Below are 22,746 nucleotides of genomic sequence, written 5' to 3'. Positions count from 1 at the left end.
TCAAATAAATAAATAAAAATAAACCAAAAAAATAAAAAATAAAAAAAATATTGCAGGAGCCAGGCATGGTGGTGTACAGCACTTGGAGGCTGAGACAGGTGGGTCACTGTGAATTTGGGGCCAGTCTGGGACTACAGAGTGAGTTCCAGGTTTGCTGGGGTGAAGACTGTTTTGGGAAAAAAAAAAAAAAAAGCAAAAAAAAAAAATACTGAAGAGCTGGAGACATAGCTCAGTGGATAAGAACTCTTCCTGTTCAAGTATGAGGGCCTGAGGAGGCCTGAGACATTCGCTTGAGTTCAATCCTCAAGCCCCACATGAAACAGCCAGGCATGGCCATGCATGTCTGTAACCCCAGTCTTTAGGGAAGCAGAAACCTGAGAATCAATGTGGAACTGGTGAAAAAAAAAAAGGCAAACTCCAGGATCACTAAGATTTTTGCCCAAATAAAAGTAGAAACGGGCCCAGGTTTGACTCCCAGAATCCACGTAACCCAGATGCAAGTAGCTAAGGCCCTAGCGTGACAATTCTCTCTCTGTCTCTCCCTCCTCAACGACCCCCCCCCCAAAAAAAGGATGAAAATAAATAAATAAAATAGAAACAGGTGGAAGAACAAGCTGGGCATGGTGGTGCATACCTTTAATCCCGACACTCGGGAGGCAGAGGTAGGAGGACTGCCTTGAGTTCGAGGCCACCCTGAGACTACACAGTGAATTCTAGGTCAGCCTGGAGTAGAGTGAGACTCTACCTCGGAAAACCAAAATAAAAACCTGGTGGAAGAGCAATGTAGTGAGACACCAGAGGCTCTACCCCGGCTACCTCAGGCAAGTACATGGGGTGTCCCGCGTGCACATGTACCACATGCAGAAGCATAAAGAAAGAAAACTTGGGCTGGAGAGATGGCTTAGCAGTTAAGCGCTTGCCTGTGAAGCCTAAGGACCCTGGTTCGAGGCTTGATTCCCCAGGACCCACGTTAGCTAGATGCACAAGGGGGTGCACATGTCTGGAGTTCGTTTGCAGTGGCTGGAAGCCCTGGCGCACCCATTCTCTCTCTCTTTCTCTATCTGCCTCTTTCTCTCTCTGTCACTTTCAAATAAATAAATAAAAATAAACAACAATAAAAAAAAAGAAAACTCAAAAAGGGGGCTGAAGAGGTGGCTTAGGATTTAAGTGTACTTCCTGTGCAAGCATGAGAGTCTGAGACTGCCCAAGTTCAAATCTCCAGAACCCGTGTAAATAGCTGGGCATGGGCATACATGTTTGTAACCCCATCCTCCAGGGAGCAGAAACCAGAGCACCGTCGGGGCTCTCCAATGAGCAAGCTCTGGAATCAGCAAGAGACTGTAGCAAGGAAAAATAGGCAGTTGAGGGATGGAGAGGAACACCCGAGGTTCTCCCCCAGCTGCCACGGGCGAGCCCACAGGGTGCCACAGCAGCACAGGTATAGACCCACACACACGCTCCACGCCATGCACACTATGCCCCTGCCGAAACAAAACAACGGGACAAAAGGTCTGAGGAAGTGCATCACGGTAAGTCACAGAGAACGGGATCCACCATACACTGGGCTATGCAAAGTGAAGTGACCTCACACCCTCAAGAGTGGCTATAATCTGAGCTGGTTGACAGAACACCAGTGCTGACGAGGGTGTAAACCCCGACGCAGTAGCGCATGCCTGTGATCATTCCAACAGCAAAATAGGAGGCGGAGACAGGAGAATTCTGGAAGCGCCTAGGCCAGCTAGTCTGGCAATCACAGCAGTTGACAAGAGACCCTGCCTTAAACAAGGAGGAAGGTGAGGATTGTCTCTACACACACACACACACACACACACACACACACACACACACACACACGCATACGTGCAGAAAGGGAGAAAAGGAGAGATTGTATGTTTTTTTGACTGGTTTAAGGTGGGGATGGTGCCTCAAGGCTTTGATCCCAGCACTGGGGAGGCTGAGGCAAGAAACAAAAAACCTGGCCTAAGTGTTAAAAATTTCAGGGGCTTGGAGGTAAACAGGAGGCTTCAGAGTAGAGCTCTGTCTAGGCTCGCTCAATGAAGAAGTCACTACTGCAGAAGTCCCAGGGACCCTCAGAGACTGGAGCCACCCTGTGAAGCCTAAGGACCCCGGTTCAAGGCTCGATTCCCCAGGATCCATGTAAGCCAGATGCATAAGGGAGCTCACGCGCAGTGGCTGGACGCCCTGGTGAGCCCATTCTCTCCCTCTCCCCCTCTCTCTGCCTCTTTTTCTGTCTGTTGCTCTCAAATAAATAAATAAAAATAAAAGGGAAGGGGCTTCTTGCCCCAGTAGTACTCCAACACATGCTGGGTCTTCCCTTGAGCCCCATCCTGTCCAGGCCAGGGACAAAAAGCAGCCAGCCCGCTAGGGGTCAGGCTGAACTTTGACCGTGTGTCTCCACCCAGGCCACGAGCAGGGGCATTCTGCACCCTCCCGACAAGTGGAAGGCCGTGCTGCCCCGTGATGGGTGGGAAAGCTGCAAGCGAGGACAACTTAAGACAAGCACCCTGGTGACCACAAGGGCTGTGTAGGTCTGCTCACGTGTGGAACGGAACGACCACACAAGTCTTTCTGTGCCCCACACCAGCCTGAAGGACGAATTGTGGCTGCCTACCTCTCAAACACCAGGAGCCACTATAGGGTCTCAGGTGGGCAGAGCTGGGACAGTCACGCCAAGAAGTGCTGGGTTGGTTTTTCCCCGTGTTTGTCTAGTTTCTGGGTATGTGGACAGTGGAATGAGGACCCTGGGAGGCCCAAGGCTCTGAGTGGTCCCAACTTTTCCCAGAGTTTGGGAAATCCTCACAGGCTGGCACATGACGTGGGTACCAATTCTCCTGTCTCAAGGAACAGCATGTGGGACAACCGAGAGAACCCAGAAGCAGGTGCCCCCAGGGGGAAAGGGATATGGTAACGTGGAAGCACTCCAGACAGGGCTCCATTTCACACCTCCAGAGAGCAATAGCTGGCAGCCACGAGGAAGCATCTACCAGGGGAGGGAGGGAGAGAGGGACTGGGCCTGCTGAAGGGTGGGGTGGTGGCTGTGTCAGGGCCTCACATGGGATAGGACAGGGACCCACCTGGTGCTCTTCACCCTCCTCTCTCATCCCCTAGCCTGCCCCGCCACAGCAGCCTCTTTTCACTTCAGCAACTGCTCAGGTCTCCCCGATAGTAAGGCAGCAGCATGCCTACCTCAGTCACCCCAGCACAGGCCCGAGGGGCCAGATCTGTCCCCGGAACCTGGACAGAAGGAAACCACAGAAGCAGACCCCAGAGCACAGCCAGGACTCTGTACTCCCCGGCCCACTAAGGTACACGCTGATCTCCCGTGACCCCCACCAAGCCTACCACCAAGATGGAGGCAGCCTCCTTGTTTCTGGGTTTGCTGTCAACCTGCAGACACTACCCATCCTGAAGCCCTTGAACGCTCTGACAACCCAGGAGAAGATGGCCCCATGCCACGTTGGCCAGGGAAGGACAGGGTGGGGGTGAGGGAGGAGAGGACTACTGTTCTACCTGTGTCCCCAGCTGTATGGGGCCCAGGAATGGGACTCTGCATGGGTGCCAGCCTCCTGCTTGAGACACTGCCCCTGACATACCTGCATCACAGTGACCCAGAGGCAGACCATTCACAATTTCTCTAGCTTGGGGCACAGTGACCCCGACATACACATACGTGCAAACGCGAGTGTGCTTTGCAGACAGCAGCCCCAGGGGAGCTGCACTGGGCATCTTCTGCCTTTCCCCCTCGCTGCCTTTCCTCCAGCGCAGCACATGGCTCCCGAGTGCCCCTTGGCAACTTGACAGGGAAACCCAGAGGACTGGGAGTGAGTTCCCCTGCCCACTGCCCTGCTGCCTAAGCCTTGGGACTCAGAAGGGATTGGCAGATGCTGCTGGTGGGCAGCAGAAAGGGACATCCTGCTGGTGTGGACTTAAGACAGGCAAGCTTCACTGAGGGCAGAGCTCCCACCGCAGGGCTTCTCAGTGGCGTCACTCCTAACAGCCACCCCTGGTTGGGATCCAGGGGTTAGAGGGAAGCAGAGGGGGCACATGTACCAGGAGGCAGTAAGAGGGGGTCAAGAAACAATGAGCTTTCTGAGTGTTTTCGAGGTATGCTTATTGCACAGGCCACATTGAGAGGGGCTCCTGGTGAGAGGAAGGGAGGGGGACATCCCTGTTGTCATCATACTTTAGGGTACACAGAGGACACTGGACTGCAAGACCCTGAGTCTCTCTGGTCAGCCCCTCACTTGGGGGAAACTGAGGCCAGGGATAGGAAGTGACTCATTATAAGAGCACCTAAGAACATTCCAGTGTCTACTAGCTTGACCACAGGCATACTGTCCAAGCAAGAAGCAATGAGCCACCAGCCTTCTGGGCAACAAAAAAAAATGAAGACGTCCCAAAACTAAGCCAGGGCCAGTGCACATGCCCAGGGGGGCTCAGGATACAGGAGCCAGCACCATGAGGCAGCTCTAGCTCCCTCCCTGAGCACACCCAGTGATGCCGCAACATCACTGCCAATAACCTAGATTTTAACCAAGAAATCGCACACCCCTTTCTCTGCCCCACTTATGAGTCTGCTGGAGAGAAAGCCACAAGAAAACGTAGACTATGCCCCATGGGGCGGTCAACAGAACAGGGTCAGCCCCACTGGCCCCATCTGGGTCCTAGCAGACCTTAATGCCAAAGCAGGTAGGGCTCCCTCCTGACACTCAAACGCGGCCTCTGCAGAACCTTTCAGCCACCATAGATCAGTGTCCAATCTGGCTATGGACAGCTTGGTGTACTAGCTCTACCCCACAGATGCTGGCTCTGCAAAACCATTCCATGGCCACTGTCCCACGAGCTCCTTGGAAAACCTGTTGTGGCTGGTGGGCTGCCCTGTACAGGGGAGGCAATGGCTCCAGCTGGCCCAGTACCAAGTGGCAGATACACTGCACAGTGTATCAGACCAACCGTGCCCCATTCTTGCTGTCCCAGCAAGCCACAGTCCTCCACGCTCTGGAGCGACAGGGCCTATGCAGGGATGATTCTGAGGGGATGAGACAGAGAAGGAGTCCCCTCCCAGCTCTCTGGTACACTGCTGTGGACTCTCAGCGAGCAACCCCTCTCCTCAGCCCACACTGATTCTGGCCTGCCCCACTGCAGGGCTATCATGACATGAGAGTCCTCAAAAACCAGAGAGGAGGTCTGCCTCAGACCCAGCGACAGCCCTGCCCTACAGAAACCCCAAACCTTGGGTGAGTGGCCAGCACTGGTGGAAGATACCTCACAGTAGCAGATTACCCGCAGGCTGGGCCAGGTGCCCGAATATGTGAGACCCACTCATCCTGGACAATGTGGAAGCCGCTAAGTTTCCTAGTATGAGGAGAAAAACCAACCCTGACCACTATCGCAGAAAGGAAACAAAGGCATCCACCCAGACCCCAGAGCCCCCATTCTGAAGCATTTGTGCAAGGCAGCATTACTTGTTTTCATGTGGGAGCCAGAAGCCACGGGGCTCAGGCCAGGACAGCCAGGGCAAGGGTAGCAGTTTCTCCCACAGGCCCTGGGAGGGAGCCATGGTGGTCAAGGCAGAGGCTGAGATCACATTGTTTAGTCTGTGTCGATAGCTGTTCCAGAGGCACCTGGCTGTCCCAAGAATGTATACCGAGTAATGGACTCAGGGGACGGGGGAACGTCTCATCAGAGACCAGGACCACGTGAGGGCAGGGCAAGAAGAGGCCCCACACAGCCCCTCATGTGCTTGGGTCCTAGGCCACCACATATGACCCTGTACCAAATCATCATAGGTGGGAGGAGCCAGTGCACAGCGGGTTTGTAAGGACACTGTGCCCAGTGAACCCCAGTCTCCAGAGTGACTTCTAGTGTTAGCACCTTGCATCTCACATTATAGCCTTTCAGGCTTGAGGTCCCCAAGGGAAACAGCCTTTAACAAAAGAGCACCTGGAGACAAGTAGCCTGCACAGGTCATAGAGCGCTAAAAGCCCACAGGGAGAAGAGACTAAGGTCGAAGGGGAGGAAGGCCAGACCTGCAGGGCACTGCAAACATGGAACCAAGGACTTCACAGAGAAACTGAGGCCTTGAGCAGCTGGAAAATGGCTTGTGGGCCCTCAGAGGGGTCACTAGGCCACCAAGAGCCTCGGTTTCCTCATCTGTTCAGTGCCAGCAAGGACCCCTCCTGCACCTGCAAACCACACTGAAACAGAGGCAGAGGCTTGTGAGGATCACCTCGGGCACACGGGATCTGAGCTCTGTGACAGTCGGCTCCTGCTCGCTCCGCCAGCCCACACACCTTGTGAGCGTCACACAGGCCCACCATGCACCTGTGCGCTGGCTGCAAGGGAAGCAGGGCACCAGGGCCCGCCGCGTTACCTGCATAGCTGCCTGTGGCCTTGATGTACATCTGGCCGTACTGCTCCTCCACCATGGTGTCATAGGCCTCGTCATCTTCCTCGTCTTCCTCGTTGTGGTAGGACGTGGGACTGTCGGTGGTGGGCAGGCTGCTGGCCCCGGGGCTGGTCCGCTCCCCCTGGGGGTAGGGTACCTGCTGGATGCTAGGGATGAGGGTGGCCAGGCTGGGCACACCATAGTAGGAGACTCGGGGCAGCTTGAGAGGGGCTGTACCAGGTGTCCCTGCGGGACCTGTGGCCACTGCCATGCCATCTCTAGGGGCTGTCTCCAGCGGTCGCTTGGGAGCGAGGCCTGGGCCCGTGGTGGGCGGCAACTCCATGGCTTCGTGTTTTACGCGGGTCAGAAGCGGGATGGGCATGGAAGGGGACCCAACGTAGGTGGCGGCAGCTGGCTGTAGCTGGTTGCAGGGACTCTGGGGCTCCGAGCTGGCGTCCTCGATCATGGCGGTCTGCGAGTCGCAGTGGGGAGAGCTCACCTTGAACATGAGGTCTGTGCCCCGCTCCACGATGTGCTGGATCTGCAGGAAGCCGGCCGTGTACATGACCACGAGCTGCTCACTGGCTGCCATGGTGAGCTTGCCCGTGTAGCAGAAGGAGAGGATCTGCTGGAAGCAAGCAGGCGGCACGGTGCCCGGCAGCTCGAATGCGCTCTTGCTATTGCCACTGAACAGGTCTCGAAAGTAGAGGCTGCTAGCGGCCAGAACGGCCCGGTGGGCCTTGAAGGCCTGACCCTTGACCACGATGGACACATCGCAGTAGAGGCCCAGCAGACGCTGCTCGTTGAGGCAGCCGAGCACGGTGTTCCCGAAGTTGGGGATCTCGATGTGCAGCATCTGAGACATGGCAGGTGGCGTGGTGGGTGGGACTCAGACTCTGCACGGGGCAACCCGGTTGGGGCACATCTGTCGAGGAGGAGGAAGGAGACACGGCATGGTCAGACAACCTGATCAGCTGCTGACCAAATGCTCCCATCCAGCTGCCTGCTCACGGTGGCCGGTCTCTGCAGTCCCACCCTTGCCCAGGGCAAACACCCGTACTCTACCCTGGTCCTTCCCTGGCTGGAACAAACTCTAGAGAAGGTTCCTGGATATCAGAATTCCTAGCTGTGGGGCAGGACAGAGAGACCCTGTTCCTGTACAGACGTGAGGGCTGCTGGGAAGTGCCCCCCCCCACCCCCGCGACACCATCCTGCTGCATCAGACTCCAGCCTGCAGAGGTTGGGCAGAGACCTGAGCCCTTGGGAAGACAGGACAGGAGTGAACTGAAAAGACAAGTCACACCACTGGTTGGAATGGGAGGGACGAGGGCCTGGCCTGGGAGAGGCCTCAGCAACTCTTTTTGGAGAGGGAAAAGTTCCCTGCAGCCAATAGCCCCTTACTGTGTAGCCTGCCCCCAGGAGGGGAGGGGGGTTGACCAGAGCAGGAGGTCTTTTGGAAGTGTTTAGTTTCTAGTTTTCCTCTGGACAGCCTTGCAGGAGGCCCTCGGAGGGAATGAGGCTGAGCAGGTGTCCCCTCCCATATCTCTTGGCTTGCCTGGCAGGGGAAACACTGGAGAGGCGGGCTGAGGCTGGGAGTTCATTCCTCCACTCCTCTCTTGGTGGAGAAAGACCTCCCTCTCTGCCGAGTACGGGGACTGTGGGTGCACTCCTCGCTCCCCCAGCAGCACAGACCCAGACCCAGATCCCTGAGCACCCTCTGGGATGCAAGGCACAAGCAGGAGTTGGGGCTTGTCGCATCCCACCCCCCTCCCAGCCCAGGAATCTATTTTCCCACCCCACTTCCAACACTGGCCAATCCCTGCTGGCTTGGTCCCAGCCCAGGTGACTAGAAGGGTCTCGAGACCATGCCCAGGGGGTGAGGGTGAGGACTGGTGGCCACCAGCAGCCAGCTCTGCCCAGGGGGCTAGGGGTGGCCGGAGAAGGCGCTGGGCCCTGACCCAACTCTGCAGGGCCACACAAAGGGCCGCTGTGTCCCGCGGGAGGAAAGTGCAGGCGGCTGCAGAGGCGCCGGGTGGCCAGGGAGGAGGGCGGAGCCACCCCGCGCCAGGAGTTGGGCAGGTGGGCGCAGCACTGGGGAGCCCCGCAGTGCCCCCACTGCAGAGAAGTTGCTAGTCTGGCCCGCGAGCACCGGGCAGGCGGGGAAGACCTACCTTCAGCTGCTGCGGCCACCGGCCGACACTGCCAGCTTAGCCTGGCAGAGGCTGCCTGCACGCCGGCCCGCCAGCTGCTCCGAGAATGCAGCAAACGGAGCCGGAGCCCTGAGGTGGGGAGGGCTCGAGGAGCCCAGCGGGGGGGGGGGGGGGTGCAGAGAGCTGGGCGCTGGGCTAGGCGGCCGCAGCTCAGCTGCACCCAGGCCGGCTCTCCTGGGCAGCGCACAGCATCTCAATGAAGCGGCCGGATGCAGACGAGCTTCCAGGCAGCTCTGGGGAGTGAATACCAGCCTTTGATTTGGGAGCTGAAGTAAATGCCAGCTCCCAGCCCGGGCTTTAAAAACAGTGGCGCGTTGGTGCCAGAGGAATGCACGGCTCCGGGTGTTGGTGCAAGACAGACTTTTGATGACTCACTGCAATGCAAACAAAGATGGCAGAAATACTGTACTGTACGTGGAGAAATGCTTCGTGGTGCCACGGCAACTGAGACAGCCTGGAAATTTATAGTGCAGTTTTGCATATGAATTACCCAGTAAACTGCCTCCCTGCCATCCTGTACAGACCCAGTGTCAAAGCATTTAAACTATTCCAAATCGTCTGCAGGGCTAGCAGAGCCTCTGACTTAACTCTTCCTGGGCTGCAGGAGGCTGGGCAAGGGGGGCAGGGCAGAGGGCTAGGGAGTGGGAAAACATAGGGGCAGCTGAGTGAGGAAGGGGCACAGCAGAGCCAGGGAAGGAGGAGCTGGGATGATGGCATGGAGGGGGGAGGGACTAGAAAGTACCAGGGTCTTAGAGCTGCCTTCTTCCCTACTTCTCGGTGCCACATCCCTCTGCCTGTCCAAAAGTCCCAAAATAGCAGGCTGAGGGTCCAGGACCTTCCCCATCTCTCTTTCCATCTCTACCTGGCTCTTTAAGAAAGGAGAACTTAGTGGCCAGGTAGCCCTGACCCTCCCTGCAGGGGCGGTGGGTACCTGTCCCTTGTTCTCCCTCCACTTACGAATTCTGCCCTATGGGTCTTCCATGTCCTTTATGGGGTCTTTTTCTGGGACAGGGAAGCCATTCTCTGCTTGTACAAAGGGTGAGCATCTCCTTGCAGGTTCACAATACCTGCTGGACTGAAAGGGCCCTGGGGCAAGCTACTGGACAGCCTGCTTCAGTTTCCCCACCTGCCACCAACTGTGGTCCCAGAAAGAACATGTTCCTTTCACAAAAAGGGACAGAGTCGATGGGAAGGTAATATGATGGAGAATGGAATTTCAAAGGGGAAAGTGTGATGGGGGGGGGGGAAGGGAGGGAATTATCATGGGAATTTTTTTATAATCATGGAAAATGCTAATAAAATTTTAAAAATTAAAAAAAAATTAAAAAAAATAAATAAGAAGAGATTTTTTTAAAAAAGGGACAGAGTCAAGGCTGGCAGTAGAAGAGTCTGCTCTGCTACCGTTTTCACCTGAGTAACGGCCACCACCACTGCCCTCAAGGAAACACAGGCCAGGAGGAGGCGGTAGCATCAACCAGTCTCTCACCCCCAGTGTTCCCTCCAAAGCATCAAAAGATCAAAGATCCATCTGGTACCTCCCTATTTATACACCATGGGCTCCAGACAAAAAGCCACTCAACGGTGGTAGAGCAGGAAGAAATCCAGGTATGGAAGCTGCCAACGGGCTTCACACTCAGGACCCTCTAATTGACCCCTGCCTCCTCCAGAAGGTGGTCACAACTCTTGGGGTGGCCAGTCATGAGGTGGGCACTGACACTGGGGCTTACAAAAATGACCCCACACTCAGCCATGCTACAGGGCTGATTTCCTCAGGGCCAGGAGACTTGGGGCTCTGTGGGATCATGTCCCAGGCATCACCTGCTATCCTCAGGACCTAGCTTAGTTGCCCCTTCCTCCAGGAAGTCTAACAGGCAGCCCTCAGAAGCTCCAGGGTAGGGCTAAGGCCCGGCGGGTCATTGACTGATAGCTGGGCAGGGCTGGAGAAGGGCTATGCTGCCAACAACACGCAGCAAAGGGGAAGGCATGTCCCCCCAATGCCCGCCAGAACCTGAGGCTCCCTTCTCAGGTCTACAGTACACCTGGAGCCTTCCAGAGAGCTATGGCATCTGCTGCAGACAACTGCAGTCTCAGGACAATGAGATGGGTCATCTCAGCCAGATGGGGGCCTCCTGCCAGCCTAGGTAGGGTGGGAAAAAGCCAGTACTGTACACTGGCTCCAAAGGGTCCCAACACCAGGGACTAGGCCTGGCCTGAGCAGGGGACAGCGTGAGGTTCCTGGGACCCTGCCCCTTCCAACAAGCGTGTACTCTGCTCAGCGGGTCAGAAGGAAATTCCTGTCGGCATCAGCCACCTCCTGTGATCTTCAGCGCTAGGTGCCGACTGTGAATCAAGAGTCAGGGCGGACCCCAGGACAGTAACTGAGGGCATAATGCCAAGAAGCGTCTGAACAGCTTTCAACCTGAGCCTGCCCCGGTAAAGGTTGGCAAGCATGCGTTGGTGATGTCTATGACTTATTGTGTGGCTTGCAGGTAGGGCATTTGCGTCCACACCTCAGGGCCAGTGCCCAGAACCAGGACCAGACTAGCTCACCTAGAGAAGGAGCCATTATTCCCCTAGAAGGTGATGAGGCTAACTGGGTCCCCAAGGGCTGAGGACAACTGGCACTTGTGCTGCCTTGTCCTCAGGCCACCTGTGCTGGCACGGTGGCTGCCCGCACCCAGCCTGAGGGAACCGGACAGGAGCTGGTTTTAGGTTGCTTTCTTAGAAGCCTGGGCCGAGGCAAGAACAAAGCTGAACTTTAGGAGAAAGGAATCAAATAAAGGCTTGGCTTACACTCCCAGGGCCGTGAAAGCAGGACAAGCCAGGGCTGGCCCTGGGGGCTGTGGCTGAGGGGGGCTTTGTGCCTAAGTAGTCCCTGGGCTGCAACTAGACTGTCTGCCCAAAGGGAGGGATGAAGCCTAGCTCCTGAGACAAGAGACCCTCTTTACCATCCCCTGCACAGCGATATTCAGCTGTGCTGACATCTCTTGGCCCTTTTGTGACTCAGTTTCCCCACCCCCATTCTAGCCAAACAGGGCCATCTGTTGTTTCCTCTCCGTGGGGAGCTCTGCCACACCCATTTGACTAAAGAGTCAGGTAGTAAATTGGCAGGCTCTAACTCTGGCTCACCTCAGTCACCCTCAGAGCCTCTGCATCCAGGACCCCTTATGGAACATTCTTTGGGAAACCTACGAATACAACTTGAAGCGCAAAGTCCAAGCCTCACTGATATGCCAACCTTGCCCCATACAAAGGAGCCTCCTGGGAGTCCCAAGACTTCCCCAAAACAGGACACGAGTGGCAGGAGAGTGGGGTCCCCTCAATAGACAACTCGCCTGAGAAGGCTGAGGTCCCCACAGTCCCCAAGAGCACTAAAGCTTACAGGTTGATATTCGAGGAGCAGACTGATGAGGGGTAACAGGTGGGGATGGAGGCAGGGTGCTGGAGCTATGTCCAGACATGGGCATACAGGGGCAAGGCCAGAGGGACTCCTTGCCTGAGTTCAGTCCCCAGACAGGACTCAAACGAAGACAGAGCCCCAGGCCAAAGCCCAGTACAGCCAGGTACGAGGTGTAGCAGGAACAAGGCAAACCGAGGGTATGTCAGGGGACAGGGTAGACCAGGCAATAAGGAGGGGCCACTCTTCCCAGTCCCCGAGTCCAGTCTTGGCTCCAGGGCCTGCAGGTCCTTGTCTAGAGTTTGACCAAAACCCATCGTCCTGTCCCAGGGTTCTACACACTTGCTAAGCAATGGTGCAGTGACTGGAAAGACGGTGTCTCCTGTCTGTAAGAACGCTGCTAGCAAGGAAAGGGAGAAGAGATAAGTTAAATAAAACTATTTTTTCAAGATTTAATTTTCCCAAATTTAATAAGCAGCTCTAGACCTGGGCAAGCATCACACCGTTGCTGAGGGAAGGCGGGAGGAAGGCCTTCCCTGGGAGACACTCTGCAAAAAAGAGCAGCCCTGCCTACCTCAGTGGAGGTTCCTTCACCCAGGCCCCACCACCACAAAGAGAACACAGGCTGGCAACAAATGGGGTGGGCTGGCAGTGCTCAGGAGGTATAAGGCATGAACCCCAGATGGGGTGCAGACTGAGTTGTCAGAGAACACGAACGAACACACACACACACACACACACACACACGGCAGTAACATGGGGTGCCAGGAACACAGCCTGGCACGGAGCTCACTGAGGCACAAGGTCTGCAGAACAACTGCTTTCAACCGCAGCGCAGGCTGGGAGGAGGGGGTCTGCTTCTGCCTGGATTTCTTCCCAATAGCTTCCTAGATCTGCCCCTGCCAGGAGATAATGGGACAAGAAGGATCCCCCTGGCTAGCCCACACAGGGTCCTGGCTCAGGTGTGCCCTGGTGCCCAGGAACTGGGCGTGGTGCTGGGCTGGTCTCAGGTCTGCATTAAACTTTTAAGACACCATCAAGCAGAGCTAGGCTGCCCCGGGCCTTGCTGCTAATGGAATTGCCAACTGCCCACAAGGACACAGGCAGAAGCAGAAGCTGCAGGATGGGGTCTTGGCTGCCAGGGCCCCTCCCCACTGTCCCCAGAGACCCACCAACTGCAATACTATTCGCTTGCCCCCCCCCACTTCCCCAATCAATCCCTCTAGGTGTTGCCAACGAGATAACTGAGGCCCTAGAGCTAGGAGCCACTGGCCTAGGGCCTGAGCCCCAATACCTGATGGTAATCATTCCCCCTGGCCTCCCGCTTTTTTTTTAAAACTTTTTCCCAATTTTATTTATTTATTTATTGACAGAGAAGGAGGGGGAGAGAGAGAATGGGCGTGCCAGGGCCTCTAGCCACTGCAAACGAAATCCAGATGCATGCGCCCCCTTGTGCATCTGGCTAACGTGGGTCCTGGGCAATCGAACCTGGGTCCTTCACCTTTGCAGGCAAATGCCTTAACAGCTAAGCCATCCCTCCAGCCCCCTGACCTCCTACTTTTGACATCAAGGGTTATGGAGGCCTTTGGTTCTCAAACGACAAGAGCAAGAAGGTGAGGACCAGCCCTGTTGAACAGACCCTGCCTGAGGTACCAGGGCCGGGCTGGCACAGCCAGAGGTCTCCAGAGCTCAGGTGCCAGACAAGAGTTTAGCTCTGTACTTGGAAGAGGAAAGGGGTCCCGCCGCAATGGGCCCCTGTGGACCATCAACCCAGTCCAGAGGCAGGATGGAGCCGCGCCGCTACATGAGCCCGTCAGGCGAGGCCCTCTCCCTCCACAGGCTGGGAGCAGCCTCCCACCCAGACCACACGGCCTGGACCAGTGTTGGCCATAAAGGCTGGTTTGAACTGCACTATCAAATGTTTGCCTGGAAACCTGTTTTTGTTTGTTTATTTATTTATTTATTTATTTATTTTTTTAGTTTTGTTTTCCTCAGAAGGAGAAGGGCCGACATCATGCTGGAATCCACAGATTTAAGATTTGGCTTGTCAATCATTTCCCCCTTGCCTCTCCTTCCTCATTGGTGAGGACCAAACCAACTTGGGGTGTTAGCACGAGCCTATGACCATCCAGCATGGGTCCTATAGGGGACAAGACTACCCGACCCCAAGGACCACAGGGGTGGCCTGGGCTATTCCCACCTGTAACAGCTGATTTTGTATCTGACAGCGCTAGGCCTTTGGGGCCAGCTCTGCTGAGGATCCACTCCAGGGGTCTTTGTGGCCCAGCCAAACCTCCTGCTCACAGGGAACAATGCACCTTCTGACAGTCACAGCTTACCTGGGCACATGGCCTGCCCTGACCCTGGGCTATGTCCAGCTTTCAAACGGAGGCGTAAACTAACCACAGTATGACCTACAGAATGAGCGGATCGCCCAGACAGGGAGGCCAGTACCCTAGGGCTGGCCTCCGTGAGCCTGCGACCGTCCCTGCTGCCTCCCGCCCGTTTCCCCAGCCTCGCAGACCCACCAAGTCCGTGCACCATGCAAATCTCAGACAAGCCACAGATTGGCTCCAGAAGGCTTCCCAAGAATTAAGCGGTGTTGTGAGAAGAACAGACAGTCTCCCTCACCCATTATTTGTAATTTAAATAACGTGAGCTTGAGGAGTATCTCCCTCAGGCGTGGTTCGATAACTTAAAAAAGCCAGCGCCAGCTCCGTGTGCACTTGCACCCACCGCCCTCCTGGTGAAGGGACTCCTCGGTCCAGGCCCAGGGCACTCCCAGCAGCTGGCCCTCACAGGCCCCCTTTCATTTTTGAGCTTCCCAGAGGTCCCCCCGGAAGCCTGTGACCTTAACCCTCACTCCCTAGAGGACAGAGGGGGTCCTAAGAGCAGCTGGATCCCAGGTGCTATGGGGGAGGCAGATAGGACGAGGCATTCAGTATGTGCTGGGCTGTGGGTCACCCAACTCAGTACAGAGCCACTTCCCAGCATACCCCATCTTTAATATTCATAGCTCTCCTCATCTGCATATCATGCCATAAATAGTCAGAGGCGAGGTAAGACACAAAGATCCCCTGCATTTCTAATTATGCTTAAAAATCTAATGTAAATCAGAGCGACACAGAAACACTAAATCAGCCGCTGGGGCGGGGGGGGGGGGAGGGCAGTGTCACAGTGCAGGAGTCCCTCACCTTCATGCTCTGGCAAGGTGGCTGATAGTGACAGTAGCCCAGGGGACCCAGTCCATGATCCTGGGGGCCTTAAACTCGCCTGTGTTTGCCCTCAAAGTAGTACTAAGGAACCCCTGCCATCCACTCTGTCCTGCCTGATGCCACTCTCCATTCTCCAGAGGCCCTGGCAGCTCAGTGGGAGCAACAGGCATTGGATAGAAGGCAGGCTCTGGGGGACTGCCCGGGGCTCTCGTCACCCACACTTAACCCAGCGGATGTGTCCAACAAAGCGTCCCACATCCCCAGCAGTCTGGGCTTTGACTCCCACTACAGCAGGTATTTGGAATGCCCTTCCTTCCCTGTTCTGGGGCTGTGCGTGACTGAAGGGTGGAGAACTGGGCGGGAATCCTGGGCAGAGCAGTAAGCCACTGATGGGCTCTGGGGTTGATCTTACCCCTGAAGGACAGCCCTGCCAAGGCAGGAAGAGGCATCCCTCCTGTCTGTAGGGAGACTAATGTGGGGACCTACAGAGTGAACGGTTCTAGGCCAGAGGTGGGAGTAGAGGCCAGTTAGTGTGGGCCAACCTAGAACCCACACGATGGCACGTGGTATGAAGGCAAGTTTTGGCAGTGAAACAGATGGCAGGACCCTAAGGGTAGCGGTGTTGCTGGGACTCCAGGGAAACTTGGACAAAGTTGCCCCAGACCAGAGCACCATGCCCAGGATCACTTTCCTGTACCGAGCCATTCTCAAGACCAAGAGACCTTCTCAGAAGCATCTCTGGCTGGCAGGCTCTGCAACAATTCAAGGGCCAGAAGCGTAGAGGGAGAGGACAGGGACTGAGCAAGGGGTCAGCGCAGCTCTGCACTGGTGACCTGTCCAGACGAGCCTTTCCCCAGCACGGGCATCAAGAACACTCCAGATTGGCGCACGGAAGACGAGGTGACTGGGGCATGTGAACAGCCTCACGCGCAAATGAAAAGGGAGCAGAGAGGAACAGGCTGCAGGCACCTGGCTGGGGAGCCAGACCTAGAGAGTGTCCGCAGCCACAGGTGTCCCGCGGCCTCATCGGTGGAGGTGTGGTTAAGAGATAACAAAGCAAGATGTGTCTGTTCGACATTGAATGTGAGGAAACTGTGTCCTCCAGGAAAGCTCTGGAGGTCAGCAAGCCCACCCACAAGCCCAGCCGGACGGTGGGGCTGCTTCTCAGGCAGCACAGGAGGGGCCTCTGGGCAGTAGGTCCAGGTGTAACAAACAGGTCTCCCAGCCCCGCACACAGCCTCGCTTCCACCAGATTTCCATCCCATCCTGCTTCCTTGGCCAAGACCCTACCAAACCCATCCAGGAGTGGGGTATGCTCGAGGGGCTGGAGGGGGAGACCTGCAGGAGGCACAGGTGCTAGCAGTTCAGGGGTTACCCCATTCACCATTGGCTACGGAGGCACAGAGATGCCTGCTGCCCGCATTTGCCCTGGCAGCATGCCCAGAACTATTTTTAAGCCCATTTACTAGAAATCCCACAAATTAAAGGAAATATGGATCATGCAACAGGAATCCTGGGGCCAAATGAAGGTTGCAGCACTTGCGCTCAGCACGGAGTCTTAACCAGAAAAGCCTTCCGTGAGAGCTCCCTCACCACACCACGAGTCCTGTGAGAAGGGAGTGCCTGGGTCCTGGGCTGGGCTAGAGACCACAGCACAGGAGAGCTGGGCACCGGGGTCACAACAGGTTAATTACTGATGTGAAAACCGCAAACGCCCACAAATTCAAAGACTGAGAATTCCAACAGCAAACAGTAACAACAGACGCTCTTTCCAGAAAGTGAGATGCCCCTCACTGCCCCTCTCAGAGAGTCAGACCCTGGGGCTCACCCCCCAGCAAAGGAGAGGCCCATAAGCCTCTCTGGTCACAGCCAGCCACATCCTACACCTTGGGGGACAATCACATCACAGCCCTGTGGAAAGAGCTTTGACATGACACCCTCACCAGCTACTTCACATGACTCTCGCAAGCCAGGGTTCAGACGGTTACCCCCAGACTCTATAGAAACTGGGGTGCAGGGAGCAGACTTCTCAGCCTAGGTCAGAGAAGGGGGGGGGCTAACACCCAGGAAAAGCCCCAGGCTATTGGAGCAAGCATCAGCTGTGGGGATGTCTCCTTATGGTGCCTCAAGCTTTAGGCCCAAGCCAGATGACCTCCAATGTCGAGGGCTGTGGACCTGCCAGGGAACCACTTCTGCCACTAGACACTCAACCCATCATCAGGTCTTAAAGTTACGAGTTAAGGCAAGAGGACAAAAAGCCACTCTTGGGGATAAAGTGTCACGACAGAGCTCGCTGGGCCTCTCAGAGCCCTTCAGTCTTCCCCATAAGCCCCAGGGCCCTAGCCACAGCATGCCCCTCTGCACTATGCAAGCCCCTCAAGCGAATCAGCCCAACACAGGGAATCCTGAGTTGGGAGAAGAGGCCTAAGGTGAGGCAGAGGCCACTGGTACCAGCACAGTATAGGATGGAACTGGCCCTGTGGTCAGCTCCTGCCTAGGCTTGGCCCACCACACTTCCTACCACTGAGTGCCCCTAAGCTCTTTGGGTGCCACAACCCTAAGCTCAAATTCACCCAGGTGTCATGTGGTTTCCAGTCTCCTAGGGCCCCCAGGGCACTGCTGTTGAAAGCTTCTGGGTCCCCTCACCTGCACAAAAGGTAAAGCCCACCAGCCCTTCTCACCCAAGGGCATTTCTGGGCACATGCATGCGGAGGCCAGAGGACAGCCTTGGGTGTCACCCTCAAGTACGCCATCCCGCCTCTTTTTTGAGATAGGGTCTCTCAATGGCTTGGAGCTCACCAACTAGGCTGGACAGTGAGCTGCAGGGATCCACTGTCTCCACCTCCCCCGTGCTAAGACTGGGGGGGTGTGGTGCCATGCCAGGAATTTTTACGTGGGTGCTGGGGATTCAAACTCAGGGCCTCGTCCTTGCAAAACAAGCCCTTTACTGACTGAACTATCGTCCCAGCCCCTAGCTGTTAACTTGTGAAACACTTTGCTGACAAGACACCCAAGGCAATTTAGGCTGCAAGCAAACAGTGCCCAGGCTTGTCTTCTCCCATCTCTTTGAATAGTCCCCCAAAGTAGGAGAACATGGCGGTCACCCATCTTTTCTGTCTGCCTGTACTATTTCTTACGATCTCCCCAAGGCTGCTTTTGTTTCCGCCTGGTGGCCAAGTCTGATGACCCACTGGTATCCATTGGTCTGAGGGTGGTCTGGCTGGGCCCTGTCCCTTCTCCATGGGATAGCCAGGAGAGACAGTGACCAGGAGCACCAGACTGGCCGTGGCCACACTATCCAGTGCCCTGAGGTCTGTGAGCTAGTCAACAGGTGGGGTCTGGCTTTTCAGGGTGACAGCTACATGGTGGATGAGGATTCTGGTCCTGTCTCATCTACTTTGCTTGGTCATCACTCATGGAAACTGCTCATACCTCTGCAAAAGAAGAGCCTGCTTCCCCAGAGTGAGATGGGAGCACTGCCTGCTACTTCTGACCAGCAGCTCCACTGTAAAGCTCCCTTAGAATGGAAAATATCCACCTCTTCAAGGGTATTTTTTTAAACATTTATTTTAGACGGGGAGAGAGAGAAAGAGGCAGATGGAATGAGAGAGAGAGAATGGGCTCTAGCCACTGCAAACGAACTCCAGACGCATATGCCACCTTGTGCATCTGGCTAATATGGGTCTGGGGTATTGAACATGGGTCCTTTGGCTTTGCAGGCAATGGCCTTAACCGCTAAACCATCTCTCCAGCCCTCCAAGGATATTTTTACATGAGGTTATCAAGTCTCTTAAAGAGCTAGGCAGTAGCTAGGGACGGCTACAAACCTATAATCCCAGCGCTCAGGAAGATCAGGGCAGGAAGATCAGGAGTTCAAGGTTATCCTTAGCTACACAATGAATTTCTAAGCCAGCCTGGGCTACATGAGCTCCTGTTCCCTCCTACTATCCAAGTAATAACCAGGCCTGGCCTTTCTTTGGCTTCCAAGATCAAACAAGATCAGGCACATTCAGGTATGGCTATAGATGAGATCCTATCTCAAAAGGAAAAAAAAAAAGTTAGGTCCTCAATGGCTGATAAAGTTTTCCAAGGTAGGGTCTCACTCAAGCTCAGACTGACCTGGAATTCACTATGTAGTCTCAGGGTTGCCTCGAACTCATGGTGATCCTCCTACCTCTGCTTCCCCAGTGCTGTGATTAAAGGTGTGCGCCACCATGCCTGGCTTGATAAAGGTTTTAAAACCTACATCTTCACAGCTCCCAGAATATAAATATGAACTTCTACTATTGAATAAATGAACTTCTACTGTTGAAAATCACTAACATTTAAAGGAGGAGGGGGAAACTCCTTTGCAGAAAATATACTGACTCAGAAGGTATTTCTGGGGCTGGGGAGAGGCTCTGGTTAAAGGCGCTTGCTTACAAAACCTGCCAGTCTTGGTTAGATTCCTGAATACCCACACACAGCCAGGTGCACCAAGTGGCATGTGTGTTTGGTGTTTGTCTGCAGCAGCAACAGGTCTTGACATGTCTATATTCTCTCCCTTCCCATAAGTTTCTCTCCCTGTCTCTCAATGAGCATATAAAAGGGGGGGGGGACTGGAGAGATGGCATAGCAGTTAGGGTGATTGCCTACAAAACCTAATGACCTGAGTTGGATTCCCCAGTACCCACATAAAAGCCAGATGTACAAAGTGCCGCATACATCTGGAGTATGTTTGCTGTTTGTAGTGGCTAGAGGCCCTGGTGCACCATTCTCTCTGTCTCCCTCTCTCATCTTTGTCTGCTTGCAAATAAATAAATAAATCATGTTCTACATCCCCAGTCATTGGGGAAATGCAGATTAAAACTACGTTGAGATTCCATCTCACTCCTGTCAGATTGGCTACCATCATGAAAACAAATGACCATAAATGCTGGCAAGGATGCAGAAAAAGAGGAACCCTTCTACGCGGTTGGTGAGAATGCAATCTGGTCCAGCCACTGTGGAAATCAGTGTGGAGGTTCCTAAAACAGCTAAAAATTGATCCACCATATGATCCAGCTATAGCACTCCTAGGCATATATCCGAAGGACTCAACTCATTTCCTTAGAAGTACGTGCTCAACCATGTTTATTGCTGCTCAATTTATAATAGCTGGGAAAAGGAACCAGCCTTGATGTCCCTCAACTGATGAGTGGAGAATGAAGATGTGGCACATTTACACAATGGAGTTCTACTCAGCGGTAAAGAAAAATGAAATTTTCAGGAAAATGGATGGATCTGGAAAGTATTACATTTAATGAGGTAACCCAGGCCCAGAAAGCCAAATGTCACATGTTCTCTCTCATATGTGGATCCTAGCTACAGATGATTGGACTTTTATGTAAGTAGGAAGAAAACTCAGTAACAGAGGCCAGTAAGCTAGAAAGGAGATATAAAGGGAATAGAAAGGATTGGGGGGGGACTTAAAATGATGGTATTACAAATGTGTAAGAAGGACAGATTAATGGGGGTGAAAAGACCTAGGTGAGGTCAGGGGAGGAGATTGAGTAAAGGAAAGGGAAAGGGAGGCTAATCAAAATCTAAGAGGATATAAATAAGTCATATGGAAACCTACTTTTTTGGACAATGGAACATACGGGAGCCATATATTGTTACTAGAAAATTTTCAGTGTCAGGGATGGGATACCTTCTAATGAGTTGTTGGCCAGGGAGGCCCCGAATGCCCCCCAAACACTACAGGCCATTGTCAAGGCCCTTGGTTTCCCACCAGGAATAGATGGTAAGACCCTATTACTGAAGACTCCACATACTTGGGCAGCAAGGTCAATGAGAAATCCTGCTGGAGATGAGCTGAAAACCATCTCCATGTAGACCAGCTGACAGAAAGCTGGAAAAAGCCACACTGTATGCAGCTCAATGGGAGAGAGAGAGAAATCACCAGTGAAGATATTCAACAGTGGACACTGCAAGCCTTATATCTGGCCAGCCAGGTCAAATGAACCAACAGGCTCAATAGTAGCACGTCTATTATGGGGGAAACCAACTGCCCTGCAATGTGACTGGAGGTCTGCTCCATGGGAGGAAATACTTCCCTGATACTGAAAACCTACAACAAGGGTAGTCATGAATGCTAAGGGTGTAGTATGTGCTGCTGTCTGGCTAAATGTATATACTATGCTCACCAAACTGCCCAGTAAGCACTTCTCTTAATGTTCATACCCATATATTAATGCTACTCTCACTTTTGGTTAGGGTTCTTGGGATGACTCAGAAGGCACCATGGTGCTGAGAAGTGACACAGGAGTGTTCAGCACTGAAATATCTCTATTAAACCTTCCAAGGCTCAGGGTCCATTGCAGAAGAGGTGGCAGAAAGAATGTAAGAGTCAGGGCTGGAAAGATGGCTTAGCAGTTAAGCGCTTGCCTGTGAAGCCTGAGGACCCCGGTTCGAGGCTCAATTCCCCAGGACCCACGTCAGTGACATGCACAAGGGGGCGCACGCGTCTGGAGTTCGTTTACAGTGGCTGGAAGCCCTGGCATGCCCATTCTCTCTATTTGCCTCTTTCTCTCTCTGTCTGTCGCTCTCAAATAAATTAATGAAAATAAACAAAAAATTATTTAAAAAAAATGTAAGAGCCAAAGGAAGGATAGGACTCCTTAAACATGCTCCTTCCGACACAAAATGGCCTGGATATACAAGACCCCACAGTGCCTGACACTACCTACATAAGACCATCATAATAGGAAGTAAAAGATGATGACATCAAAATAAAAGAGACTGAGAGGGGTCAGGGATATGATGGAGAATGGAATTTTAAAGGGGAGAGAAGAGGGAAGGAATTGCCATAGCATATTGTTTACAATTATGGATGTTGTCAATAAAAAATAAATATAGTAAGGGAGGGAAGCATTTTAAAGCTGGGCATGGTGAATTTAATCCCAGCACATGGGATGCAGAGTTAAGAGGAGGATCACCCCTTGTGTTCAAGGCTAGCGTGGGACTATAGAGTGAGTGCTAGGTCAGGCTGGCCTGCAGTGAGAGACTCTACCTTAAAAAAAAAAAACAAGCAAACAAAAAATGTGTATTCATGATGGACATGGTGGTACATGCCTCTAATTAATCCCAGCACAAGGGAGGCAGAGGTAGGGGGAATATTGTGAGTACATAGTGAATTCCAGGTCAGCCTAGGCTAGAGCAAGGCCATACCTCAAAAAAAAAAAAAAAAAGAATCCAAATTTCTAAAACTTAAAAACACAAAGTGCAAGGGATAGAGAGATGGCTTAGCAGTTAAAAGTACTTACCCACAAAGCCAAAGAACCCTGGTTAGATTCCCCAGGACCCATGTAAGCCAGAAACTCAAGGTGGCATTTGTGTGTAGACTTTGTTTTACAGTGGCTAGAGGCCCTGGTGAGCCCATTCTCTCCCTCCCCCTCCTTCCCTCTCTCTCTCAAATAAATAAAAATAAAATATTTAAAAAAAAAAACAGGGCTAGAGAGAGATGGCTTAGAGATTAAGCGCTTGCCTGTGAAG

The 22,746-nt window shown here is 53.7% G+C and overlaps 1 protein-coding gene across 2 annotated transcripts in view; it reads right to left on the bottom strand.

The window, feature by feature from the left end:
* The window catches only part of Nacc2 (NACC family member 2), a 98,569-nt gene that overhangs the window by 38,013 nt on the left and 37,810 nt on the right, over nt 1-22,746 (bottom strand). The window contains exons 1-2 of one of the 2 annotated variants that reach the window (XM_004654086.3): nt 8,581-8,897; nt 6,395-7,334 (exon numbers count right to left, since the gene is read on the bottom strand). In XM_004654086.3, coding sequence (XP_004654143.2) covers nt 6,395-7,274 — 880 coding nt within the window. In that variant the 5' untranslated portion in view covers nt 7,275-7,334; nt 8,581-8,897. Of the gene's footprint in view, nt 1-6,394; nt 7,335-8,580; nt 8,898-22,746 lie in introns of those variants that run through there. The other variant, XM_045155545.1, reaches the window with a different exon arrangement.

This window comes from Jaculus jaculus, chromosome 1 (genome assembly GCF_020740685.1).
Source record: "Jaculus jaculus isolate mJacJac1 chromosome 1, mJacJac1.mat.Y.cur, whole genome shotgun sequence".
In the NCBI taxonomy this organism is placed as follows: Eukaryota; Metazoa; Chordata; class Mammalia; order Rodentia; family Dipodidae; genus Jaculus; species Jaculus jaculus.
The sequence above is the reverse complement of the archived record's forward strand: the minus strand, read 5'-3'. Positions and strand labels throughout refer to the sequence as shown.